This window comes from Artemia franciscana, chromosome 19 (genome assembly GCF_032884065.1).
Source record: "Artemia franciscana chromosome 19, ASM3288406v1, whole genome shotgun sequence".
In the NCBI taxonomy this organism is placed as follows: Eukaryota; Metazoa; Arthropoda; class Branchiopoda; order Anostraca; family Artemiidae; genus Artemia; species Artemia franciscana.
In genome coordinates this window covers 19,834,561-19,861,707 of record NC_088881.1, presented here as the reverse complement: position 1 = coordinate 19,861,707, position 27,147 = coordinate 19,834,561, and the positions used below count along the sequence as shown (strand labels likewise).

Sequence of the window (27,147 nt, the reverse complement as noted above, 5' to 3'; positions counted from 1 at the left end):
TTGTCCCTGATCAGTTTGATACTTAAAGTCACATGTCTTTAACCCCAGAGGAACATGTATAGATTTTTTCCAGGGGGACAGTTTTCCTCCTCCCCCACCCCAAAAAAGATAGATTTTTTTCCTTAATCAGTTCAAAATTTAAAACTCAATACCCTCAAGCTTTTGGCTAAGGGAACCCTAATGCAGGAGGTAAAGCAGAAACAAAACTCCCCTCCCCCCAAAAATAGGGAAAAAAATAAAAGTTCCAGAAAAGGACCCAACAGACGTTTTTCCCTAGCAACTTTGTATAGAATTGGTGATTGTAGAAACTGGGAAGGGAACTCAATCAATTAAAAATTGGAAGTTCTAGTATCCGTTTAGGGGCCTAAATTGATTGGACGGCAACCACACTCGCTCTCGTTTCCTTTTCTGCACCGAACCCCCTCCCCTATCCCAGCATTCATGACATTACATCAAAATTCTGAGATAGCCATTCTGTCTAGAAACATTGTTGGGTCTAGTAACTATGCCTTCGGGGACGAAATCTCCCCCATAGTCAGAAAGACATTGGCTCTAAATTATGTCAATAACCAACTGTTCGTGTTTGGGTTTTAATAGAAAAGGCGATCGTGTTTGGTCTTGATTCTCCGACGATATAGGAAACCTTAGGGATTGTTTGCAAAGACAATATTACTAGACTTCCCAAGGCTATACCATGGAAACAAGACACGTGTCTAAATAAATCGAAACACGGTATGTGCATCTGATCTTCCAGAGTAACTCTAGTATCATGGAAGCTCAAGGAATCAAGTTTAAACTTTCAGGGAACGTGGGGGGATGAGTAGACCCTAGGTTTTAACTTGAGGGAGACAGAGAAATAAATCAAAAGACAGTACGTGTATCCGGGTCACCGAAAAAGCATAGCCCTATCTGTAATGTCTCAAGAAGGGCATGGAAGCCAGGTTGAAACTTTCAGGTAATGTTGAGGGAGGAGGACGGCACTAAATGTTTTTCCATTTTGATCAACCTAAACATTTTTGCATAAGAAACTCCTATAGGAATAAGTAGCAAAGTTAATCAAAAGACAATATGCTATGTCAGATTATCAAAATCTCATATCTACAATATTTCAAGAACATCTTGGAGTATCGAATTAAAACTTTTAGGGAATGTTGAGGGGAAGAATGGTAAATAGTGCTTCAATTTTAATTTAGAAATTTTTATTTTAATTTTAAAAACTTTAAAATAAGGTTTGTAGAACAGACTACCTAATCTGTACGCTCAATTTCCCCAATCTGACTTAACTAGATTAATAAAAAATAATGAAACAGTTAGTGGTAAGTAGGGTAGTAAGCAGCTAAGTAACCGTAAGTAGGGAACGATTCAGCCCAATAGTAACCGAAACTTTAAAAAACAGAATTTTGATGACAGTAGATAAATTAAAAGAATTTGTTTTTTAATGTTGATTCAAAATAAATAAGATTCATTAGGTTTAATATTACAAACCAAAAGCCATGAGCATCAGAGATTTTGCTTGACTTTTGAAAGGGGGAGGGGCCACGCCCAAAAAGTCAAGGGATGTCAAGAGCTGAAAACCACTACCCAGATTTAGAATATCAGAGAAACCTACAGAGAGGTTTCAAGCTCCTATTTATATAAATATGCAGTTTTGTATTTTTACCTAAAAGATCACAGATGTGTGTTTATCTTGTTTTTTCATGGATGATCGTATAGAATCAATGGTCCTAGAAAACCAGCGAAGGGTTCATTCGAACGGAAATCAAAAGTTCTACAGCCATTTTAAAAAAGATTGGAGGATTCTGCATATTTCAAAGGCCAAATAACTATGCCTTTGGGATGACCTCCTCTCATAGTTCCTGTGAAAAGGGCTTTAAGCAACACAGTGTGCCCATTCTTCACATATATACTATTTGTTACTGGGAAATATAAGGAATTTTTTAGAGGGAAATTTCTGCGGGGGTGGGGAAGGATTTCCCAAGGCAAAAATTTTCCGTGGAGAGGAAAGTGTCTGGGAGGAATTTTCCAGGAGAAATTTTAAACGGTGGAGGAGAAGAGGACTTCCCGGCATGACTTGATAAACGATCAGAAATTAAGTAAAATGAAACAAATAAATCAGAAATTAAATAATACGATAATGAAACAAATTCAATCAAGATCCTTATGAACTGGGTCTTTCTGAGGCAATATTACGCTCCATTGACACAGTTCTTTGTGGACTACCCTCACATTTCTCTTTTTGAACATATAAGTTTGTAAGATATATTTTTTGGGTATTAAGAAACAGCGCATATTAGGCCCTTTAACGCTTAGTAACCAGTAGAATTTGCCAATCTGTCTCCTGAATAACATTCTTGCCCAAGAATGGACTTTTGATTTTAATTAAATTATTTGTATCAGTTGTGTCGAAGCCGTGGTAGCCAATTTAAGACAAAGTCTCGTTTTTTTCATATAAATATCTACATTAGAATTATTAAATTCTTCGCAAACAATTCAAGGAATAAGCACAATCTATGTGGCAGTTTTTTCGATCACTTAGGAAAATCTGAGCAACAAAAAAAAACAAACCAATAACTTGTTTTTTAGTCCCCAGTGTAGTTTTGGGGGCATTTATATTTTTGTTTAGTATTCTGAACAGAAACATTTTCTCGTAGTTTCAAACTACTATTCAGTTGAATTTGAATAGAAATTTATTATTTTCAAAATTGTATTACATCTGAAATATGTGTCACTAGACATTTTATTTAGAAACCAGTATTTCTAAAATTCGGCCGTGATTTGCCCCTTTACTAGATGGAAGCTGCCGCTGCAACCATTATTTCTATTGTCAACTTTTTATCTTTTTTATCTTTTGTTCATTAATGGGTCTTAAATCCAAAAATTATGGCAAAATCGTTACCCTAAGTTCTAATTGCAGAGCACAATATAATTTAAGTTAAGCGCCATGACTTCCAATAAAAACAATAAAATGTACACTTAAACTACCAAGTAATGTTCCCAATAAATATATGTAAAACTATTTTCAACCACAAGTTAAGACTCAAAAGAGGGGCATGAAGGGTCGGAAATGTTGCTGATGAAAAAAAAAATACTAACTTAGGCAGAATAATAGTGAGCTTTAACTACTATATTGAATTTGTCTACTGTTAAAAGCAAAGATGTAAAAACAAAAATAGAATTGGTCCAGAACTTCATCGGCACCTTCTCCTTCTTTTATTTCGGATCAGTGCCCTTAACAAGAGTAGAGACTAACTCAAGAATAGTACAGAACTGCAGGTCAAATAATTGGATAAATAACAGTATAACAATAAGAGTAAGTGCAAAACCTGGCCATTTTGTAAATTGTATAGATTTGTAAATTAATCTAATTTAAATCTCAGCTGCTATGCTTTCGTTAATTTTTTTCATTACATCTGCATATGCTGCTTCATTAAAGAACTGAATTTATTTCCATTTCATTTAGCCAATCTTTTGCTATCAATATTTTATGGTCTATGTTATGCAGATACCGATCTCCTGATTCACTGCCTCCGGCCGGGAATGCAATGTGTGGTTGGAAGCAATGTGTGGTTGGAAGCAAACCACCCGACATTTCCTGTGCTTTCCCCCCAGATTTTTCCAGGTACCCATTTAGTGCTAAGTGGCATACTCATTCACTACATACAAAACTGAATCTAGAAAAGTGTGTGCAGTAGAAGAGTGATTCAAAAGGCATGTATGCAGAACGAAAGTCTTCAGCAATGTGACCAAATTCCCAGATGAATCTTCAATATCCACATTATTTTGATGGCTAAAAGCACAAATTCTTAAATTCTATAGTATTTTCGTATACCTAGCCAGTATTACAGGTCTTGGAACTTCTGATTTCATTTCCTAAAATCTTATAATCCTGAATAATAATCCCATTGGCTTTTCCAATTGGCACCCGTCTGATTCCATCACAGCAATAAAAAAAACGAAAAAAAAAAAACAGCAACGTCAAGTTTCAGAAACGTTTTTAGATTTTCTTTAAATTAGGACTACGTGATTAACAAACGTCTTAAGCAGAGTGCTTATCATTGCTTTGCAAAAGTTGAACTTAAGCGTAAAGAGCAAGGGATTAGGGGGGGGGGGCAGGTTTCCTCATATTTAGTGTAATGAAAGAGTAATGTTAATTTAGGGTAAAGAAAGAGCAGGCACTGTTTTTAGTGGTAACCTATCGTTATATCAAAGAATTTTTATACAAAAGTTAAATATGAGAATCAGCAACGGGGATTGATTAGGAATCAGTCTCCTTTTATCTCAGATAAGTATAAACATGATTTTCCACGAAAAATAATATAAAAACGAAGCTAAGTAAAAAGCTACATAAAACCGAAGAAAAATGATCCTTTATACAAGGGGTTTTGTTCCCCACTAACACCCTGCTCTTTCTATTATAGTTTTGCATTTTAGAGAACAACATATATAACTAGCTGCAACTGCAACCATTCTACTCACAGCTTGTCTTTGAAAAAATTGGATAAGAAAAATTTATTGTTTAACCCAAATGCGAATGAACAAGCGTTTTCATTCTCGAAGGCCATGGTAAAAACAAATATATATATATATATATATATATATATATATATATATATATATATATATATATATATATATATATATATATATATATATATATATATATATATATATATACATATATATATATATATATATATATATATATATATATATATATATATATATATATATATATATATATATATATATATATATATATATATATATATATATATATATATATATATATATATATATTATGAAAAGAGAAATCACCAATGCAACAGCACAAACACATAAAAAAAAAGAAAAAAAAGAGGAGACAGAAGGAGAAAAGGAAGACTGTTTTTCTAAATTAGTGATTAATATACACCAGCACTTGAGCACTTGAGTGAGGCCTTAACCCTACTCATCCATACAATCACATAGGTCAAACAGCATAGCCATACACAATCAACCATAAAGAATAATCCATGCACAGGCAGTCATGTCGTCAATAAGTATAAGTCGTCATTTGCCAAACAATAGAAACAATAAAGACAAATATATATATATATATATATATATATATATATATATATATATATATATATATATATATATATATATATATATATATGTGTGTGTGTGTGTGTGTGTGTGTGCGTGTGTGTGTGTGTGTTTGGGTGTATCACATTACTCATATTATAGGCTATTCCTTCCCGAATTATTGTAAAACTAAATTAATAACCTTATTAAATAATTAACTAAATAACCTTATTAAATAATTAATAAACCATTTTTAATAGACCTAAATTAATAAACCGTATAAGAGTAAGGCGTAAAGAACAAGGGTGCTGAGAGGGCAGTGTCCCCCTTACATGCAGAATAATTTATGTTTGATTTGAGCTTTAATACCTTTTTTTGCTTTCATTTGAAAATGTTTGTTTTTTCACTAAATACTTACTAAAAAATACTGTATCTGTCAACCATCTTCATTCTTTGCTCTTGAAGTTTCAAAACAAGTCTGGAAGAGATCCCAGTTGCATTGCGGTATTTTACAAAAATTCCACGGTAAAGAGCTTTTCTTAGTTCTGAGCGATCCGAGCTAATTGAAGCACTTTCTGAGTTATAGGTTAAATCCATTTCTCCGCTCTCTCCTTTTCTATTGCTCATTTTCAAGGAAAAACACCTGCAGATTGAGAACTGCTCCAGTTAAAAAATAATAGGAAAAATATGCTGCAAATTTACAAGCCGCTGATAACGAAGCAGAGCCACGCTGCTTATGAATTATAGGGCGTGACCTAAGCCCAAGCCCCGATATAGTCACACAAAGGACTAGATTTATAAGTATCCCATTTTTTCGATGATTTTTTTTTGTCACATAGGTGCTAAAGCAACAAGAAATTTACATGGCGAAAACAGGATTGACAAGCATTTTCCTTTATTTTTTTTTGTAGGTATTTTAGCTATTACTGTGTCAGTATGACTAATCAAATTCAGTATAAATAGAGGAGCTTCCCTAAGCTTCCTCCTTCCCTAACAGAAAAAAAAACCTGCCTTCAATCTTCACTCTGATTGGTGAATCACAAAAATTATGTAAGTGGAAAAAAACCAAACCGACCAAATTGCGAATGGGATGCATCGTTGTTGCTCTAATTTTGCAAAAATTATGTAAGTGGAAAAAAGCCTAACCGACCAAATTGCGAATGAGATGCATCGCTGTTGCTCTAATTTTGCAAAAATTATGTAAGTGGAAAAAAGCCTAACCGACCAAATTGCGAATGGGATGCATCGTTGTTGCTCTAATTTTGCAAAAATTATGTAAGTGGAAAAAAAGCCTAACCGACCAAATTGCGAATGGGATGCATCGTTGTTGCTCTAATTTTGCAAAAATTATGTAAGTGGAAAAAAGCCTAACCGACCAAATTGCGAATGGGATGCATCGTTGTTGCTCTAATTTTGCAAAAATTATGTAAGTGGAAAAAAGCCTAACCGACCAAATTGCGAATGGGATGCATCGTTGTTGCTCTAATTTTGCAAAAATTATGTAAGTGGAAAAAAAGCCTAACCGACCAAATTGCGAATGGGATGCATCGTTGTTGCTCTAATTTTGCAAAAATTATGTAAGTGGAAAAAAAGCCTAACCGACCAAATTGCGAATGGGATGCATCGTTGTTGCTCTAATTTTGCAAAAACTATGTAAGTGGAAAAAAGCCTAACCGACCAAATTGCGAATGGGATGCATCGTTGTTGCTCTAATTTTGCAAAAATTATGTAAGTGGAAAAAAGCCTAACCGACCAAGCTGCGAATGGGATGCATCGTTGTTGCTCTAATTTTGCAAAAATTACGTAAGTGGAAAAAAGCCTAACCGACCAAATTGCGAATGGGATGCATCGCTGTTGCTCTAATTTTGCGTGATTATGTTTTCACCAACAAGTTTGACTATAGTGTCACTCAGTCATTTCCGTAAAATTTCTTCAAAAAATGACGATAATGCCATCCCCTTTTATGGCGAAAAGACGGTATTTTGTCAAGATAAGTATTTAGGAGTTTTAAGCCAGAAGTGTTAAGATTCTAAAGCCTCTCCTAATACGAAGTTGCATTACATTACACACTTTGTTGCTGGTGAAATTACGCCTGTTCCCTTTTTCCTTACTTATCATATAGAACTTTGAATTTTATTACGCAGTAACTTTAATTCAGTGGCAGGCATTTCCGTATAATTGACAGTACCGGGTGCCAGCCAAGGTTGCTATGATAGAATAGTCTTTGATGACATTGTGGTATCTTTTACTATAAAGAGCTGCAATATCGCTGCATTTCTGTCAATTTGGGTTCATAGTTCCCCTTTGCAATGGTATTTAAAGAACTCCTCAGTAATCCTTTTCATGAGTTATCCTCCCCCCTACCAATGATACAGAGGAAAAACAACAGGTTGATCATAAAAGTATATATTTATGAGACATTTGGATTAGAGCGAAAAATGGACTTAAAGTAGTTTTTACTAATACTTTGCTGGCAAAAAACAAAAAGAATGAGCGAAGCCCATTCAAACATTTTCGTAAGAATAATAACTCGGAACAGGATAGTACTTTGAAAAAAGGTCCGGTTCTGACGAGTGGCCATACGTTTAAGGAGGGGGCATACATATGGAACCATAGAGCCAACTAGTACGGGTGGAGCCGGAGTTCTGTAAGTATACTTCAAGATTTAAGCACCCTTCAATGAGGCAGAATCTATGTTAATACTTCTATAATTCCCTCTTTAGATCTTTGTTTTTTAGCCCTGGCAACGGGTGGAAAACAAAAATTTTCAGAAGATTCCAATGCCAGGATACATCAAAATAAAATATCCCGATATGGATAATATCATATGGCTCAACAAGAGCCTATAAGTGTTACTTAGTGGTCACAATAGTTTCCAATAAGAAAAATAGAACTGTTAGGAAACAATTCTTGAGAAGTAGAGGGCACGTATGTAGCCCCCCGCTTGTATAAGGTGCTTAAAGGACCTAGTACACCATAAAGCTTGGTTGATAAATAGTTGATCAGTAGAGCACCAATTAGAGCGCACTTTTATACAAGTTATGTTTACTTATTAAAATAAAAGATGGCGGGCCTAAGGTTTCTCATAATTGCGATAGAACATTTCATTCATAGCCGATTTTTATAATTTTAAAGGCAGCATAATTATCCTTCTGATTACAAATAACCACTTGTACTTGTAGTATCACTTTCTAAAAGCACAAAACAAGTTCTCCCGCTTCTGGCATAGGATACAAACTAATTTGTTCTGTTTGTGATAATAGTACTAAGAAACCTTATTTTATACTTACTTGAAGGGTTTCTTTTTTGAAAGAAAGATGGACTAGTTCATTTGCTTTTCTAAGACTTCAGCAAGAAATAGGAAAACAAATTGAAAATAAATTGAAACAATGAGGTCAATATCGTAAAATTCATTTAATTTTGAAGGTTAATATATTTTGTCCCAAAAGCCACTAAATCTAGAAAGAAAAACAGCTTGTTGACATTTACACCAAGAGAAAGAAAAAGGTTCAAACCTTATTCCTAAATAAAGAACTTCATAAAATATTAAATAAAAGGGAAGTTTTTATTTTCTAATGAAAGCAAACAACGACGTTAAAAACATGCTCTTTCTGGTCAGAGATGATTGAAAATATTCTAGTTTCAGAAATTCCTTTTGAACTGGACTGATTGAAACTATTCCAGGTCCGGCGATTCTATTTGGTTTGGGCCGATCCTGTAAGTCCTTTGTAAAGTGACCGTTTTAAAACAATTTTTTTAATTTTGTTTCTTTAATACCTAAAAACTACCCTTGCTAAATAAGCTCCCAGCTGTTTAAAAAAAGAGAAAAAAAGAGTTATGGTTTGAGGATTTCGATTTCCTGCAACGTTTAGGTCTTGAAAGTGACCTTTCGAAAAACCATGGCCAATAATCTTTTATAATCGAGCTTGAATCGCTTACAGCTTAGATGGTTTTACCCCTCGCCTGTCCTATCCGCTTTCCATGGAGAGGAATTGTCCTATGGTTACTTTCAAGAAATCTTAAAAAAAGAAGTCTTCTTAATTGTATGGTAATTTTTTAATTTATAGTTGAATTTTTTATACTAAGATTTATAAATATAGTTCATTTGAAAAACTAAGTAGCGAAATCAAGAGAGCCGTCTTGACTTTGATATATATAGAAGAATATTGAAGAAAATTACAGGTAGAAAATCTCATCTCCCTCTATTTAGTGGATATTTTTTTTCTAAGCCTGTAATTGTTCCCCTATTCTTGCTGACACACTATTACAAAAAATCAGAAAAAGAATATTGCACGTAACACAAACTTTACGGAAAAAGCAACAAAAATGCCTTTACTCTTTTCGTGGATTTAACTCTTTTGCAAAAAACTAAGAGAAATCTGTAAAAGGTATAGTGCATAGCTAAACAGTTTGGCGTAAAAGATTCTTCACTAACACGCAGCACCACTCACACTTCACTCTTTGACACAACCACACGCCTTTTCAACAGGCAAATCAAGGAACTTTGTCATTAGAGTTCCTCCCTTCTTGCCCGGACGCACAACCACCTCACCTTTAGGGGTGATGTATTAAGCGCTTAGATAAGGGTGTACCTCGTGCTCAGTGTCGCTAAAATAGCACGAAAGTCCTATTTTAACACTATCACAGTCAGTTTTTTCACTATAGCACCGAAATTGGTGTTTAGCGATCAAATTTGGGCAATTGCAGTACTTTAGGAGCTGACCGTGGTGGCAACCCTGACTTTGATCATCCTGAATTAAATTGCACAGCTGATTCTTAGCAGGAATTTTCTAACTATCACCTCAGAAATGTGAAAATGACACATACAAAATCTTAGTACCTATCAGGGAAATCTTTCGTCCCCATTTTTGAAAAAAAGTAAGAGGCACTTGGACTCGACGATAGGACTGTCTCAGATATGGTAAATACATGCAGTTAGATAAAAGTAATTAATAAACAATGATGCAGTGTACGTTGAAACAGCGATACACCTTTATACATTTAGACACTGAAAAAATAACAATGAGATTATATTCAAAAAGTTTGCCAAGCAGTATCAAGTATCAAGCTCACATCATAAAATCCAACGAAGCGAAAGAAAATGTTTACACTGTAAATTACCTAAAGCGCTAGATCTCTTTTCCTTATTAGAAAAGGCATTACCCTGAAACAAGGAGTGTGCTTTCGTCCGAAAATTCACGAAAGAGTAAATATTGTCTTTCAATATGAAGAGAAGAGTAAAGTGCATCTTAAAACAACAGTTTAGCACAGGGTTTTCCATGCTTTCTGGAATACCTGCTGAAAATGGTCAAACAGAAAGATTCTAATACTAAGAAAACTAATTGACCTCTATCTTTTTCGTAGTATTAAATTAAAAAAAACTGTTTTTTTTTAACTGAAAGTAAGGAGCGACATTAAAACTTAAAACGAACAGAAATTACTCCTTATATGAATTGGGTTATCCCCTCCGCAATCCCTCGCTCTTTACGCTAAAGCTTTTAATTGTTTTTAAAAAGTAGAATTGTGACAAAGAGTCAAACTTTAGCGTAAAGAGCGAGGGATTGCAGAGGGGACAACCCAATTCATATAAGGAGTAATTTCTGTTCGTTTTAAGTTTTAATGTCGCTTTTTTTTTATTTAATTTCTGAACGTTTTTGAATTAATACATGTTTGATTTTGGCTCTCCGAACATAAATTATTAAAATTAAATTTGCATATTAATTCTTTTTTTGGCTAAATGGTTTTTTCTTAATTTTGATCAGATAATTTTGAGAAATAACGGGTGGGGAAGGAGGCCTAGTTGCCCTCCAATTTTTCGGTTACTTAAAAAGGCAACTAGAACTTATAATTTTTAAAGAACGTTATTATTAGTAAAAAATAAACGTAACTTAAGAATTAACTTACGTAACAAACTTTTAGATTCTCATATTTTTATTATGTATATGAGGGGGTTTGTACCCTCGTTCATACCTCGCTCTTTACACTAAATCGTAAGTTTTGTCCCAATTCTTTAAGAATGACCCCTGAATCAGAAAGGCCGTAGAATAAATAGTTAAAATTACTAAAGAGTGAGGTATTTATCTCTTCCTAAATACCTCGCTTTTTATGCTAAAGTATTTTTTAGAACCCCTCATATGCGTAATAATCGCTGTTGGTTTTAAGTTTCAATGCTACTCCTTACATTCAATTGAAAAAACTTTTCATGTTTATTTTTTCATTGTCTTTTTTTTATAGTAATGCTAGAAGATCCTGCGCCCTTTTCATTGAATTTCTCTTCCCCCATGACATATTCCTCCGAGGAAAGATCCTCCCACATAGCCCCCTACCCTCACCCCCCGAACCAAAAAAATCCCCCTGAAAACGTCTGTACACTTCCCAATAACCATTACTGTATGTAAACACTGGTCAAAGTTTGTAACTTGCAGCTCCTCCCCCAGGGACTGTGGGGGAGTAAGTCATTCCCAAAGACATAGCTATTATGGTTTTCGACTATGCGGAACAAAATGGCTATCTCAAAATTTTGATCCGTTGACTTTGGGGAAAAAATGAGCGTGGGAGGGGGCCTAGGTGCCCTCCAATTTTTTTGGTCACTTAAAAAGGCACTAGAACTTTTCTTTTCCGTTAGAATGAGCCCTCTTGCGACATTCTAGGATCACTTGGTCGATGCTATGACAGCTTGAAATTTATGCTACAGGGTTCTCTGATACGCCGAATGCGATGGTGTGATTTTCGTTAAGATTCTATGACTTTTAGGGTGTGTTTCCCCCTATTTTCCAAAATAAGGCAAATTTTCTCAGGCTCGTAACTTTTGATGACAAAGACTAAATTTGATGAAACTTATATATTTAAAATAAGCATGAAATCCGATTCTTTTGATGTATCTTTAGCATCAAAATTATGTTCTTTAGAGTTTCGTTTACTATTGAGCCGGGTCCCTCCTTACTACAGTTCGTTACCACGAACTGTTTGATCAAATATCATGCCTAAAATAAGGGGGCACAAAGCGAGAGAGGGAGTGGGCCAAGAAGGCAAAATACCCCGGACTAGGGATGGGAAAAGATCAGAGTTTCTTGATAGATGTATAGGTTAACCATTTCCAGGGAAGGAAGAGGCGATTTGGAGGGGCGGCTGTCCTGCTTTCTTTCTCCCTTCATACAGATTGAAAATACCTACACCATTCAGGCTAAAAAAAAGATACAGCATGACTACCTTTTTACAAAGAGTTGGAGGTGGAAGGGCCGCGGATAAGGTTGCGCCCCTGACAAAAAAAAAATTAAAATATCGTGTCATTCTGCTTGAAAGGCGGTGCAACACACCTGCCTTTCAACTAAAAGTTAGGGATAGGGGGATTACGAGGGGCCGTCATTCGCTTGTTTTTGTACCGAGTCAGAACTCAACTTACATTCTGCAAAATTGAGAATTTTCCTCGATTTACGGAAATACATTATCTGATATTTCATTTTTCTATGTGCACCATGATAATGTAGTTCTCAAGAAAAGTTTCAAAAAGGCATAGGTTAGAAACGAAGTTTTGCGAACAAAAAAAAATCATATTACGTAATTTTACCAGCTCTTCAAGGATTATTCTCAAGGGCTAGCAAAAACCATACTTTTTGGATTCAGGCAAGAATTATACGTTCCTTTCCAGAACGTAATACCGTATCCATCAATTGGTCTGAGGACCAAAAGAGGTCTACACCTTCACCACTTCTTCGTGATGAACTAAAATTGGTGACTGAGAAAAAAAAAAACAAAAAAAAAAACAAACAAACAAGGCAAATCGATCAACAAACCTAAAACGAACAAAAATTATCACAATTAAGATTGGTCCTACCCCCACCCCCCTCCGAAAAAAACGCTCTAAAGACAAGAGCTTCATTTGTCGTTTACTTAGAACAATGCGTATGTATTTCCCACAAGCACTTTTTTTTAATACAAAAAAAATATAAATTATCGCGTGCTGCATCTTGTTTGAGCAAGAACCGCACAAATCTGTGTGACTAAAGAGCTACTGACCCCTTCAAAAACCTCTCCCACACCTATTCCTGTATTACTTTTCTATCACTGATTTTGAAGGCACAAAGTGAGCCTTGAATAGTTTCAGCCTGCCTCCTAGCTCCCCGCCCTCACCCGTCCAATGTTCTAGCAGAAAGGCAGGAATGTTGGTCATGGTTAGAAGCAGAATAATAGAAGGATTTTCAATCCATATAGTTAGAGGCGTGAAATGAGCCCTTCGCTCCTCAGCATCCCCTGCTCCTCCCTCAACGAAGTTCTCAGAAGAAAAATAGGCAGGGTGCACCTTGTTTAAACAAGAATCCCATAAAGGTTTTCAACTGGTATGATTAGAGCACCAAAAGTCTATAGGCCTCCAAATGCCTTCCCATTCCTCTCAAGACTAGCTATTTGAGAAAAAAGATAGGGATTTTGTACATTCCTTGAACCTGAGTAATGCAAAGATTTTTCAATCAGTAAGACTTTTTCGCAAAGGGGACCTGTGGCCTCTCAATTCACTCCTCTCCCTCCACACACATCAATTTCCATCAGAAAGTCGGGCAGGCCTTTTTTCACCAATTGGCTTGAGACATAGGGACAAGTATCTGGTGCCACCCGGATGCAAAAATGATGATTTTCAGAGTACTTTCCTTCCCTGTCCTTTACAAGGAAGTGTTAAAATTCTCTTGAAACTTATAGGGAAGTAATCTAGGCAAAGGAGACAGAGAAGATGGATTTTCAGAGGTGTGCTCCACTTCTAAGCCCCAGCTAGCTTCCGTCTAAAATGTCTGAAGTGGCCTGAAATTTGGTAGGTACCTACAACTAAGGAGACGTTAAAGGCTGTTTGAACTTTATTGTTCAGGTACTAAAAGACTTCAAAGTTTCATCCCTTGGGAATATTTTCTATATCAAGGAGAGTGCATTTTAAGCAAGGATCGTAAAGTATGTCCATCTTCAGCACGAGGTTTTACCTGAGTGTGCTACTTGGATTCATGGAAATGTGTCTTCACGCATGTTGTTACGCAAAGATTATAGATAATACTGCTACAAAACGTTGGAGTTGTAGCAGTGGGTGTGTGTGGCAATCACTCAATGACTGTCATAAAAAAGCATAAAACAATACAACAATGTGACAGTAACAAAGTGTTCTCTGAGGTTAAAAAGTAATATAGTCTTAGGTTGCCCATGCTTCATTTTTAGAAAGAGCGACAAAGATTGGGATAGATTTTGTGTTTATATGTGTTATATATATATATATATATATATATATATATATATATATATATATATATATATATACATATATATATATATATATATATATATATATATATATATATATATATATACTACTATTACTAACACCTCATGGCAGCACCAAGCCGCCTGTGGCTAACACAGCTACGCACTCTCTCCTCCATCCCAATCTATTCAAAGCCTCCTTCTTTACACCCTCCCAAGAAGTCCCATTTCCTTCAAATATTTCTTTATGACATCCTCCCACCCCAGACGAGGATAACCTACTTTCCGTTTAGCCCTATACGGTTGGCCGAAAAGGATAATCTTCGGCAATCTGTTATCCTTCATCCGCAGAAAGTGCCCCAACCATCGCAACCTTTCTTTCATTATAGCCCTAGAAACCGTGATTGAACCATACTTTTCGTACAGCCTGCTGTGATACGGGATTAAATTACACAGATGGTTCGTTGAGAAGTCATTGATTGGATGTTAAGAAATGGAAATTACAATTTTAAGCAGAAATTATATCTGTTTAGACCATTTTTCAGAAATGTTTCATAAATTCACTTATTTTGGGAAAGAAGTCTTGTTGAGACATAGCGTCTTAAAAGTGTGGAAGAGTCGATAAATCTACTAGTTAATTGATGGTAAGTACAGTGGTGCTCCCGGAACACTGTAATCACCAAAGCCGACAAAATATTACTGCAATACTTCACATTGCCTTGTACGTCTTAATGTCTATTCATTTTAGGTTCCATTGTCATCCGTGACGGCGCCATCGTGTCAAAAAACGTGATCCCCGGGGGGAGGGAGTCCTTCCCCCCTCTCTCGATGGTTCACTAGACTTACCCATATCCCTTGTAAATAGTGTAAATAGTGCATCAAGTCAAGCCAGAAAGACTTCTATAAGTTCAACCTTTGTTTCCGCGGCTTCGGTTTCGAGCTCTGTCTCTCCATCAAGTGTTGCATCTGATTCGTCTGAAACCGACTACGTCACTGCTAGCTCGGGCGACGAAAATCCGTATCAGAGTTGCAAAGTCGGAACTAGTAACAGCCCAGCTGGCCAAAGAAAACGGATGCAACTACGAATATTATAAACAAACATTGATTCTTTAGTGCCAAAACTTTCAGAACTAAAAGTGTCACTTTATGAAAAGGATGGAGATGTTTTCTGTGTTTGTGAGGTGTGTCCTAAGAACTCGTTGACCAAATTGGACGACGCACATATTCAAATCCCTGGATACTTACTCCTGAGCAACCTAGGTAGTAACCTATGTCGAAGAGGAGTGGCTATCTACACTAAGCTTGGAATTAAGGTAGGTAAAATTGATTTTTCTATTTCTCAACCTACTAATGCCTGGGTGGAACATGTATTAGTTAGACTTCTGATTGGATTCGAAACTGTGAATATTGGTGTGCTTTACCGTAGCCCATCAGCTCCAAACCAACTAGTATCTCACCAAGCTGTTTCTAACCTAATACAGATGTTTTGCAATTTAAATTCATCACTTGTGCTTTATGGTGATTTTAATATGCCAGAGGTTCGTTGGTTTGAAGGTATTGGGTACTCACCCCCTAATAACCCCTTCTACACAACCACCCAAACCCTTGCTGACAACTTCCTAACTCAGATAATAATTCAACCCACTAGATTTAGACATTCACAACAACCATCATTACTAGACCTCCTTATTACAAATGATCCTGAGAGGATTACTTCCACTTGTTACCTTCCAGCTATTGGTGCAAGTGATCACATATGCATAATGAATGACATTAATATTAACCATAGTCGTGATGGTAAACTTAAGAGAACTTTTACCAATTACACTTTGATCCGTAATGAACTAGCTAATATAAATGAGGATGAGGAATTATCATATAAGACAGACGTTAAATCTAGTTGGAATTGTTTTAAATCTACTTTACTAGGTGCATGTAGGAAGCATACAAAGGTTTATTGGTCATATAAACCAAAGACTCTTCCATACCTTCCCAGGAATATTAAGAAAATTATCAGAAAGAAAAATAGAGCATGGAATAAATATCTAAAATGCAAGTGTGACAACCATCACAACAAATACACCATGCTCCGAAACAAGCTGAGAAACACGACAAGAAAAGTTATCCGAGACCATGAAGAATCTATTGCAAATGACTCAAAGAAAAACCCCAAAAAATTCTGGCGTTATGTTACAGCCAACAACCCTTCCCGTTGACGAACCAACAGGCTAAAAAAATCAGATGACTCTAGTACTACAGAGCCAAAAGAAATTGCTGATTGCATGAATGCCAGCTTTTGCACAAACTTCACCTCTAAGCCACCTGGTATTACACTCCCAACCATACTCCCTGTAACAATACATAACCCAAAGCCTCCTGTAATAATTACTCAAGATCATGTATTTAAAATACTAAGAAGTTTAAACTCCAACAAAGCTGCTGGACCTGATAACCTCCACCCTCGGCTTTTGATAGAATCTGCTGCTCACATTTCCCTCCCCCTTGCCAGAATATTCAACATGTCCCTGACCATAAAGTCAGTACCAAATGACTGGAGAACAGCAAATATTATACCAATTTTTAAGAAAGGTTACAAGGATAACCCGGGAAATTATCGACCAGTAAGCCATACCTCAGCCATTTGCAGGATCATGGAAGGTGTCATTAACCATGCTCTAATAAATTGTTTAGAAGAAAATACTCTTATTAGTGATAGACAACATGGATTCCGCAGGGGCAGGTCAATCGACACCAACTTTATTCAGTCATATGATCATGCAACTAAAATTTTGGATATGGGTAAACCAGTCGACATTATCTTACTTGACCAAGCCAAAGCCTTTGACAAAGTTGAACACTCATACCTGAAGCTGAAGCTTAAAGCTTACCAGGTGCATGAGGATGTGATTGATTGGATTGGAGCATTCCTAACTGGAAGATCTCAACGTGTCATGATCTACACCGATAATGGCGATCCAGTTTTCTCTTCCATTTCCCCAGTCATAAGCGGCGTCCCACAGGGAACCATCCTTGGGCCAACGTTGTTCAGCATATATATTAACGACTGTACAACCTATCTATGCAACCTTTTAACATTATATGCTGACGACTGTAAGCTCATCGAGCCTGCTAAAACTGAAGAAGAAAGAGCCTGCATTCAGCTAGACCTCGACAGGCTATCCTCCTGGTCATCAACTTGGGCCCTACAATTCAATGCAACTAAATGCAAGGTACTGCACTTAGGGCAAAACAACCCCCACCATCCCTACCGTATAGGGTGTGATCAGTTGGAAGCAGTTGCCGAGGAGAGAGACTTAGGCGTCATTGTGGACAAGAATTTAAAATTCCACAGCCACACTCAGGCTCAGGTTGCAAAAGCTAATCGAGCTCTCGGACTCATTAAGCGCTCTTTTGTAGCCAGAAAGTCACGTGTGGTTACATAACTTTATAAATCCCTTGTCCGTCCCCACCTTGAGTTTTGCTTGACTTTGGCCTTCCCCCAAAATAACATGGACACAAGAGCCCTTGAAAGTGTCCAAAGGAGAGCAATCAAACTGGTCCATGGCTTAAATAATGCCCCTTACCAGGATTGCCTAAGGTCTCTGAGACTTCCAACCCTCACGTATCGAAGATATAGAGGAGATGTGATCATGGCACACAAAATTTTCAAATCCGGTCACCTGAACCAGATCTTCACCCCCTCCCTGGCAAACAATTCAAGAGGTCACAGTCTGAAGCTTCACCTGCCTGGATGTCGGAGAAGGGAACGACGTGGCTTCTTTTCCATTCGGGTGGTCCCCCTCTGGAATAGCCTATCCGAGTCAACCATCCAAGCTGAGACTCCCAACTCCTTCAAGGCTGGAGTCGACAGGGACTGGGAGAGGGCTGAGTGGAGGCTGGGCCGGGAAGCTAAGCCAACATAATTACATCACTCACCACCAGCGAGAACCTACAGGAGGATCTACCACCTTATCTTGCTGGCAAATGCGATTTATGGTAATTTAAGGTAATTTATTCATTCACTGTGAGTTTTGTTCGTTTAAAGATCTATCAAGTTGTTTTAATTTATACGAAACAGAAATTTGTTTGTGAATTTAAACGAACAGATTAAGCAAAATAGTGACAAACAATTATCATTTGAAATCTTAAAACTGAATGGAAAGTCATAAATACATTTATTCTGAGAAGAATTTTTTCTGTAAACTTGATTAGTACTTCGATTTCTTATTGTTGTCGCACTTGATTTTATGACCAATAAATTTCTGTTGGTCGTGGTTTTCACTTATTGGTTCGCGGTGATTTCAATTCGTTGGAAGCTTAACTTATTATTTTATGACCTTACTTTTGCCTGTTTTTAAAAAAAAAGAAGGGTAAAGGATACGACATTAGACTTTACAGTCCGTACCGGCGGTGCTGATCTCCGTTTCTTGGCCCTTCAGCCAGGAAGTGCACTGGGGGGTTGGGGGCCAGCCATTCTGTGCTTTCGCACCCCCTTCCTGTTTACCTTCCCCATATTTCTTCAGGTACCCATTTAGAGCTGGGTCGACTCTGGCTAAGCTTACAGAGTCACGCCATTGACCCCCGTCCCAAACTGAAGAATTGGGTACACTGGGATTCGAACCCGCGTCCTCTCAGACAAGGGATCCCGAATCGATCACCAATGGTGTAATTACTTTTATGTTCAAATGGACCCCCTTCCAATATCACTGATTTGATACAATCTACCCCCTGGAAAAACGTTAAAAAAACATAAAAAAAACGAATAAGTAAACACACATCTTGGACCATCCTTATCGGGAAAAATACAAAATTTAGTATTTTTCCTTAATAGGGGCTTACAATTTCCGCTCTTAAATTGTTAGACAAGCTTATTTTAATGGTGTAATTTTCTTCAAAATGACTCCTCCTTTTTTGACGGGTGTTACCTCAAATACCGTTTTTTAAGGGTATTTTTAAACTTAATAAATTTAAGCGTTTGGAATGTCTACGGAAATTCGGTTGGATCTTAATCAAAATTCCCTGTTTTAGGATTTCGGTTACCGTTGGCACGGGATACTTTAATCGAAATAAGGAAATGATAAAGCACTTGCAACGATGAGCTTTTTAGTAGTAATGAAGAGAAAGTAACATATTTTTTTGTTAAAACTTATCAATATTTTATATTTAATTAAAATGTGGGTAATTTACCCACTAAATTTTCGATTAAAACAAGACATTTGGTTTTTTTATTCATTTCATGTTTATTCTTTCTTTTTTCACGAAGTCGTCAACCCTCTGACCTTCTCGAGTAGTAGTAATTACCCACGTGAAAAAGTTCGTCATTATTTCACCGTGTTTGTCTTTGTTTCTCTTCAGGTCTTTTCTTAACTTCACGCCCTCTCTTCTCCGTGGTACTTACTCCTTTAGATTCCAAAACTAATAACATAATTTATGTACGATCTATGTTTAAAAGCATATATATATATATATATATATATATATATATATATATATATATATATATATATATATATATATATATATATATATATATATATATATATATCTATTCAACCAATCTATTCAAAGCCTCCTTCTTTACAACCTCCTAAGAAGTCCCATTTCCTTTAAATCTTTCTTTATAACATCCTCCCACCCCAGACGAGGACGACCTGCTTTCCGTTTAGCTCTAGACGGTTGGCCGAAAAGGGCAATCTTTCATCCTTCATCCGCAGTACGTGCCCTAACCATCGCAACCTTTCTTTCATTACAGCCCTAGAAAGCGGGATTGAACCACACTTTTCGTACAGCCTGCTGTTTAAAATACGATCAGTCAGCTGGGTAACCAAAGTAATCCGTAGGCAATTTCTCTGGAAAACATCTAGTAAAATCTAGATCATGGTCATCACCTGTACCTTCCAATATTCTAATCTTGGTTTGCCGACTTATCTTCCATTTCTTCTAAACTTTTTTAATTGTGAAAAAAACACCCTGAGCCTTGGTTATTCTACTTTTAGTGTCTTCACTGCTCCCACCATCTTTACTAATAATACTACCAAGGTAAGTGATGCGGCCCACATGATCAATCTTTCCTTACCCAACGTCAACTTTTCATCTTCACTTATTGCTAGCCTTAGTGACTTAGTCTTCTTAACATTAATTTTTCAAAACTATTCTAGCACCCTGAACTCGCAAAACCTCTAAAACTTATTCAGTAAAACTATTACTTATAATACTTATAATTAATAAGTAAAACTCTTACTTATTCATCATGAGCCCTACTGACTGCCTATGTACCCTATCCTCCCTGCCTGAGTAAACGAATTCTATATCACCTTATTTCATGCTTCCTACCTCGGGGTTATGAGTTTCTGAAAGTCGTAATAAGTCCAGTTCAAATCGTTTGAATTTGCTAGTCAAAATGTCAATACGATAGTCCTTTTTTTAACGTCGTGACACCCCAAGTTCCAATTTCCCTGTTCTTCATATCATCGAAATTATTTTGGTTTCAAGAAAAGCAATGATCCCGAACATAAGCACAGGACGGGGATCACATATCTTCTCAAGTCTACACCGAAGCGCTTAAGCCGGCTTAGAACCGAACAGCACGAAGTCCCTGCGACCGCCAGTATGAATGGAGGCTTTGTGCAATCCTGGTCCCATCTTAGTCACAACATAGTTTACAGCACTTGCCGATGCACTTCTATCAACAAGAGTTGATATATATATATATATATATATATATATATATATATATATATATATATATATATATATATATATATATATATATATATATATATATATATATATATATATATATATATATATATATATATAATACATATATAAATTCTAGCCATTCTACAGCAATGCTGACCCCACCCTTTGAACCTATTTTCCACCATATCTGATACTGCTTTAACATTCCCCGTGAAGGCCTTCTGCAAATAATACCATAATTCAAAAATATTTATTACGCTTCATAGGAAGCAAAAAACCGAGGAGTAAGTAAACTTTAAGAAACTCACTACTTAAAAGGTCCAGCTTAAAGGGCTTTGAAAAAATTGTTGAAATCGACTTCAAGGTCAAACATGGCAAGGTAGGAAGAAGCTTGCTTCTCAGCGGCATAGCTTGCAACTGAAACAAAAAGTAAATTATACTAAAGTCTGCATTCAATGTACATTCACAACAAAGATGTTCCTATACAAGACACAAAACAAGATTCTTAGTTTTCAGGTAGGCTAAGAGCTGAAGAAATATGTGAATCCTTTTGTATTTACTTTGTGTCTTATACCCTATCTTACGGCCAGATCGGGAAATACTATTAAGTTGCAATTGAAATAACGTTGCAATTAAGTTCTAGTTGTTGTATTCTTCAGAAGGAAGGATACCAAGGGGTTACCATGTCAGAATTTAAGGAGGTGGCGCCACGGGATATAATTTCCACTCGGTTAAACTGGCGCTACGTAACCCTTGCTTCGAACCGAGTGCCTAGCAAGGTAGTCTGAGACTGCTTTCAGTTATACTCCAGCATAGTATTAACAATTTTCCTGAAGGTTTAGGCTACAGTTGTTAGTCAATAATAAAACCTAGACTTATTTTAACTTGGAACTAGTAAATTCTACGAATAGGCATTCCATAAGTATCCAAGAGTAGTGGTTTTCCTCTATTTATACCAACAGTAGTAGACAATAGTCCAAGATTGGTTGTATTTAGCCTAGTGACGCTTAGTTATGGAACAAATGTGTTTCTGCTGAAGATTACTAGATTGCTTTAATCTAACCCAATCCTCCCTGTATTTGGCTTATTTAGAGCTCAGCCCTAGTCTTGCCCAATATCAAACAAATCAGGACCATGCAAAATAGCTCATTTACTATACAATTTTGTCTTCTAAAGTTAATTGAAAAAAATGTTTATCCTAAACTTAAGATAGCACTAGCTGCAGGTGTAAGAGAACGCTACACTATTGTTTTTATGCATACTAAATATGGTTTACTTTTGAGAGAGAAAACATTTATTATGAAATCAAAACAAAAACAGTAATGACAGCCACCCCGAGAAGTAAAAACTTCTCCGAGGGGGTGGCAAAAACAAATTAGAAAATAACACAGGACAAAGAAAAAAAATTATTTATAAAACCAATAGTACGACCTAATCGGCACCACAAGCCCTTCAACAAACAAACTCAACAATACTCATAAAAGCATACCCCTGGAGGCCAGAACACAATACTGAATTATTTATTTACACCCCTCCCCCACCCGAAAAAAATAATAAACGAAAGGACTAAAAGTCATGCTTAGTAAAAAGGATTTCTTTTATTTCACTCTTGAAAAAAGAAATATCACTATAGTTTTTTCAACTCTGATCAAGATTATTTCAACGTCTAATCCCCCTATGAAGCACAGAAAACTTCGACCGGGTCGAAACAGTCAATGGAATATTAATTTCCCCAGAAGATCGAGTATCATAATTGTGGATCATGGATCTCAAATTAACCAAACTGTCGAAACAGGAAAGATTTGTACCCTGATGTAGCCTAAAAATAAACAAAAGTGTATATAACTCTCGTAGTCCTGAGGCTGGTAGCATCCTTATTCGCTCGAAGACGTTCCGCACCGAATCCCGGAGTTGTAGGCCAGGGTTTTCGAAAGTTTGTTCTAAACTAAAATATACATTTAGGATATGAGATCAAACAGGGAGTTATTAGTCTTACTAGAGATCAACTTTCCACAAGTTCATCGTTTGCGTAAGCAATACATTGTGTGCCATTAATGAAGGTTATTACTATTTTGCATTACCTACATATGATTTCCACATGTGAATGAATTTATTCTTTTCTTTGTGTTGATAGTTAGTACTTGACGTTTCGTAGTCTTTAATTCTTATTTTTCTTGTTTGTTGCCCACCTCAATACATCATCCCTTTCCTCTCCTATTTCTTCGTTTGTGTAACCAATTAAGTTTGTTTGTCTTTTTTGTTAGTAAGTCTTTTTGAGGGTTTCTATAATCTTCACTGAAAATAAGTATAAGATTGTTGGTCGTTCTTTACCTTCTGAGGCAATATACATCAGCGGAATTCTTGCTATTTCTCTGAACTAACCATAGGAACAAGAAATAATCTCAAACCCATAACTAGAGGCATAATATGAAGCAATTGAAGAGACTGCTAATCGTGCTATAAAATGATAATGAATAAAGAATTAAAATCTAAAACCAACCTATGCAAAGGAGTTTAGTGGCATCACGAAATTTCCTAAAGGAGCTCATAAAACTCGCTTCATTTTTCTTTCCTTCCTCTACAAATGCAACACCGTCATGAAGAACGTCCATACAAGCACTAGCCACTTGATCAACAATCTTCTTAATCGATGAGGCCGAGTCCATCAAGAGACACCTGAAAATGTATATAATGTTTTCTTTCAATATTTCAAGGAAATGTCTATATGTTCCTTAGAGTTTTCACTTCTCATCAAATAAACAATTTAGCCTTTAATTAGTGATTTATGTAACATGACCTACTTCGTGCAGTTTATAGAAAAACAAAGGTCATGAGAGATACTGATATCAAGGAAATCCACGGAGGGCAACAAAATATGACGAGGGAGATTAACAGAAAAGAAGGTTTAAAATAATGAAAAAAGGGACACCGCTTTTGGCTTTTGTTACTGTGCGTATTATTATCTGCATTAGTTTCGAATGCAGAGGGAGTCCCTTGAAAAATTGTGCTGCAGGGTTTGATAAACTTGATGATCACCTTAATAAATTACCAAGAAACTTCACTAGCTATCAATTGAAAAATCTTTTCCAAATCTCGTTAATCTATGCTCAATGCCCCTCAACTAAATAGGTTTTTAGAAGATTTAATACATTTGCAGTTAGTAACAAAGAATTGGAAGATGACGTCTATTACAAAGGATTTTTTTTTATCCCAAGCATCCAGAGCTTCTGCAGATGGGGGCTAGTCTGGAAAAAGGAATTGGCGCTATCTGCCAGGAAAATTCCCAACTTCTGCAAGAAAATTGCGTTTCGAAATGAGTTAAATAATATATTAGAATAATATATAAATAATATATTTAAATAGTATATACAAGCTTCTGCATTCGGAGATTGGATCTAAATGTCAGAACGTTGTATTTCACGGGATTTCGGCTGTGTCCGGACAAAGTGCAGAAACTACTGTTCACGAGCCTTTGACTGATATCGGGTTAGAATATGCTGACAACATTCTATTTGTGAACTGCTATCACTTGAATAATAACCAACAGTCACGCTGAAAAGCACTACTGATAAGGATAAAATAATGCAGAACTATGGAAAGCTCTATTAATAATATCCATACTATGGATATATTATGGATACTTTATAATATCCATATTAAAACATAGCTTAAACTTATGGCAGCACTTGTCTTTGTTACAGCAATCAGGAAAGTTACAGTTTCTAGAGCTTCAAGGTCAAGGGCGTATCAAGGGGAAGGACTTACCAAGTTTGCCCACCATCCCAATTTCATCCCACTCGTGAAAAAATAACAAATTTTGATGGGTTCGTAAAAGTACCAGTTGCGATTTACCTCAAGACTTAGCACGACACGGTAGAGAACTTTTAGCGTACGGATACAGCCTACGTACTTCTGCTACTCCATTAGTGAAAGTGGCTGAAACCGGAGTTGTGACAAAAGGGATCAACATTTGGCTTGATGCTAAGAAAAATTAAAAAGCGAAGAACTGGAAGCACGTAGAGGATACCTGTTTTGATCCGTTTAAGATCTCGGTTAGATTGTCTAACACGGTCATCCCTTCACGTGCGAATGAAAACTGATTTTCGTTGCTTAATTTCACCATGTTATTTTGTCTGGTTCATTCCTTTGTTTTTTCGTATCCTTTTGGTATGTTTACAAATTCATTGCCATATTTATTATAATAAGATTGTGCTCCTGCACTTGCGTGTGGATTTATTAAATGGTTTTATCACTGATTCCTTTTCCTTATTTTTTCATTATTTTCCTTACTTCTTCTTACTCACCCTTATCGTTCCTATATTATTAATTTTTCTTATCTTTTGTTTTTTCTCTCCGTTGTTCCTTATTCCACATTCAGTTCTTTTGGCCTTTTTTTCAGTTTCATGTGTGCACAAAATGATTCCAGGTACTCCTGCATAGATGCTGCATCATAGCTCTGCTGTGATGGCAACATAAACGACAACCTTTGGTCTGATGAGTTTGGTCGCAAAGCGAATCTACCATCCACCGTAAGATGAATGATTACTTCTTTCGGTTACCAGGGTGATGTCAACTTTAGCGGAACGTTTTGTTGAGTTGCAACATAATCTTTAGATATTGAAAGTACAATTAACAATTCATTTGGAAGTAGAAATAAAAAAAAATATGATCCTAATTCAGTTATTGAAAGTATGTTTGCCAATTAAATGTTTCTGTGTCTTCGAAACGAGATGGTATTTTTTCTGCGCATCACCTCAAAATTCACAGACTTTGCTCGTCTTTGATCATTATCAGTGGTGGAACTCTGGATATTATTGGATTTTGCAAAACTTTCCTGGATTCAAATAAGAATATGCTTTTAGATATTCCCCCATTAAGAATGGTAAGGATTAACCTTAAACACATGGCGAGAAGTGGCATTGCCGTTTATATGGCCGATTATTTTATCTACAATTTTCGAAGTGATTTCAGGAGAAATGAGGAAGGAATTTTTGAATCCCTTTTTATTGGGATTACGTCAGGTTGTAAGGATTTAACTGTCGGTTATGTTTACAGGTCCTAATCCTGTAAACTAATCTTTATCCAATCCATGCTAACTAATCTTTATGGGAGAATGCTGGGTCAACATTTCGCTTCGGCTACAGAATTTTTTGGTCGATGATTCTTTCGGCGGGAACTCTACCAACAGATTGTATTCGAACCGAGTTACTGAGACGCATGCGTTATTTATTGATAATATTTTTTCGTCACCAGATGTCTTAGTGCTGACTAGGATATTTCTGACCATTTCCCCGCTATTTCGCGATGTAATTCTGCTGATCAAGCGCAGCGTAAAGGAACGCCATCTAATATCCCATTTGTCTGTTTTGGCAATAGTTATCTCAGTCTACTTAATTCTTGTCTGACTGATCAGTCATGGGATAGTTTGGTTTATGAATCGGATTGTAAGCACTCTTTTGATTTATTTTACAATTCGGTGAAAGAGGGTATCCTAGAAGTTTGTCATCAGAATCCAGAGCCTTCTACGCTGAATCCGTGGATGACTTCAGGTCTACATAAAAGCTGGAAAAGAAAAATTATTTGTGGAATTTTTAAAAGGCCACGTCATCTGCATCTCATCATCAGCGGCTCAAGGCCTATAGGAGTATATGTAATTCTCTGTGTCGGAACGCCAAGTCTTCAGTATTATCAAAGAAAACATTCAAAAAGTGGAAACGATGTTAGGAAGAGACGATATATTATTTATTCTATTCTTATACCTACTCTCCGTCCACCTTCAAATCCAACAACAGTGATAGTCGATGGTAAACCTGTCCGAAGAGAAGAAAATATTCAAATAGAGCTTATGTCTTATTCAGCTATTAAATAAAAAAAAACAAGTTTTTTCAACTGAAAATAAGGAGCGACATTAAAACTTAAAACGAACAGAAATTACTTCGTATATGAAAGGGGCTGCTTCCTCATCAACGCCCCGCTCTTTACGCTAAAGTTTGACTCTTTCTCTCAACTCTTCTTTTTAAAACAGTAAAAAAACTTTAGCGTAAAGAACGGGGCGTTGATGAGGAAGCAGCCCCTTTCATATACGAAATAATTTCTGTTCGTTTTAAGTTTCAATGTCGCTCCTTACTTTCAGTTGAAAAAACT

At 36.3% G+C, this 27,147-nt stretch overlaps 2 protein-coding genes across 4 annotated transcripts in view; one reads left to right on the top strand and one right to left on the bottom strand.

Annotated features, from left to right (window-relative positions):
- LOC136039386 (uncharacterized) overlaps window positions 1–27,147 on the bottom strand; it is a 103,332-nt gene that overhangs the window by 3,311 nt on the left and 72,874 nt on the right. For 2 of the 3 annotated variants that reach the window (XM_065723069.1, XM_065723068.1), the window contains exons 13-14: window positions 23,504–23,679; window positions 21,312–21,420 (exon numbers count right to left, since the gene is read on the bottom strand). In XM_065723069.1, coding sequence (XP_065579141.1) covers window positions 21,329–21,420; window positions 23,504–23,679 — 268 coding nt within the window. In that variant the 3' untranslated portion in view covers window positions 21,312–21,328. Of the gene's footprint in view, window positions 1–5,485; window positions 5,711–21,311; window positions 21,421–23,503; window positions 23,680–27,147 lie in introns of all 3 variants that reach the window. The other variant, XR_010620432.1, reaches the window with a different exon arrangement.
- Window positions 915–16,517, top strand: LOC136039090 (uncharacterized). The gene is made up of 4 exons (XM_065722575.1): window positions 915–955; window positions 3,503–3,619; window positions 10,219–10,304; window positions 15,415–16,517. The coding sequence occupies exons 1-4, from the start codon at window positions 915–917 to the stop codon at window positions 16,515–16,517; spliced, it is 1,347 nt and encodes a 448-aa protein (XP_065578647.1).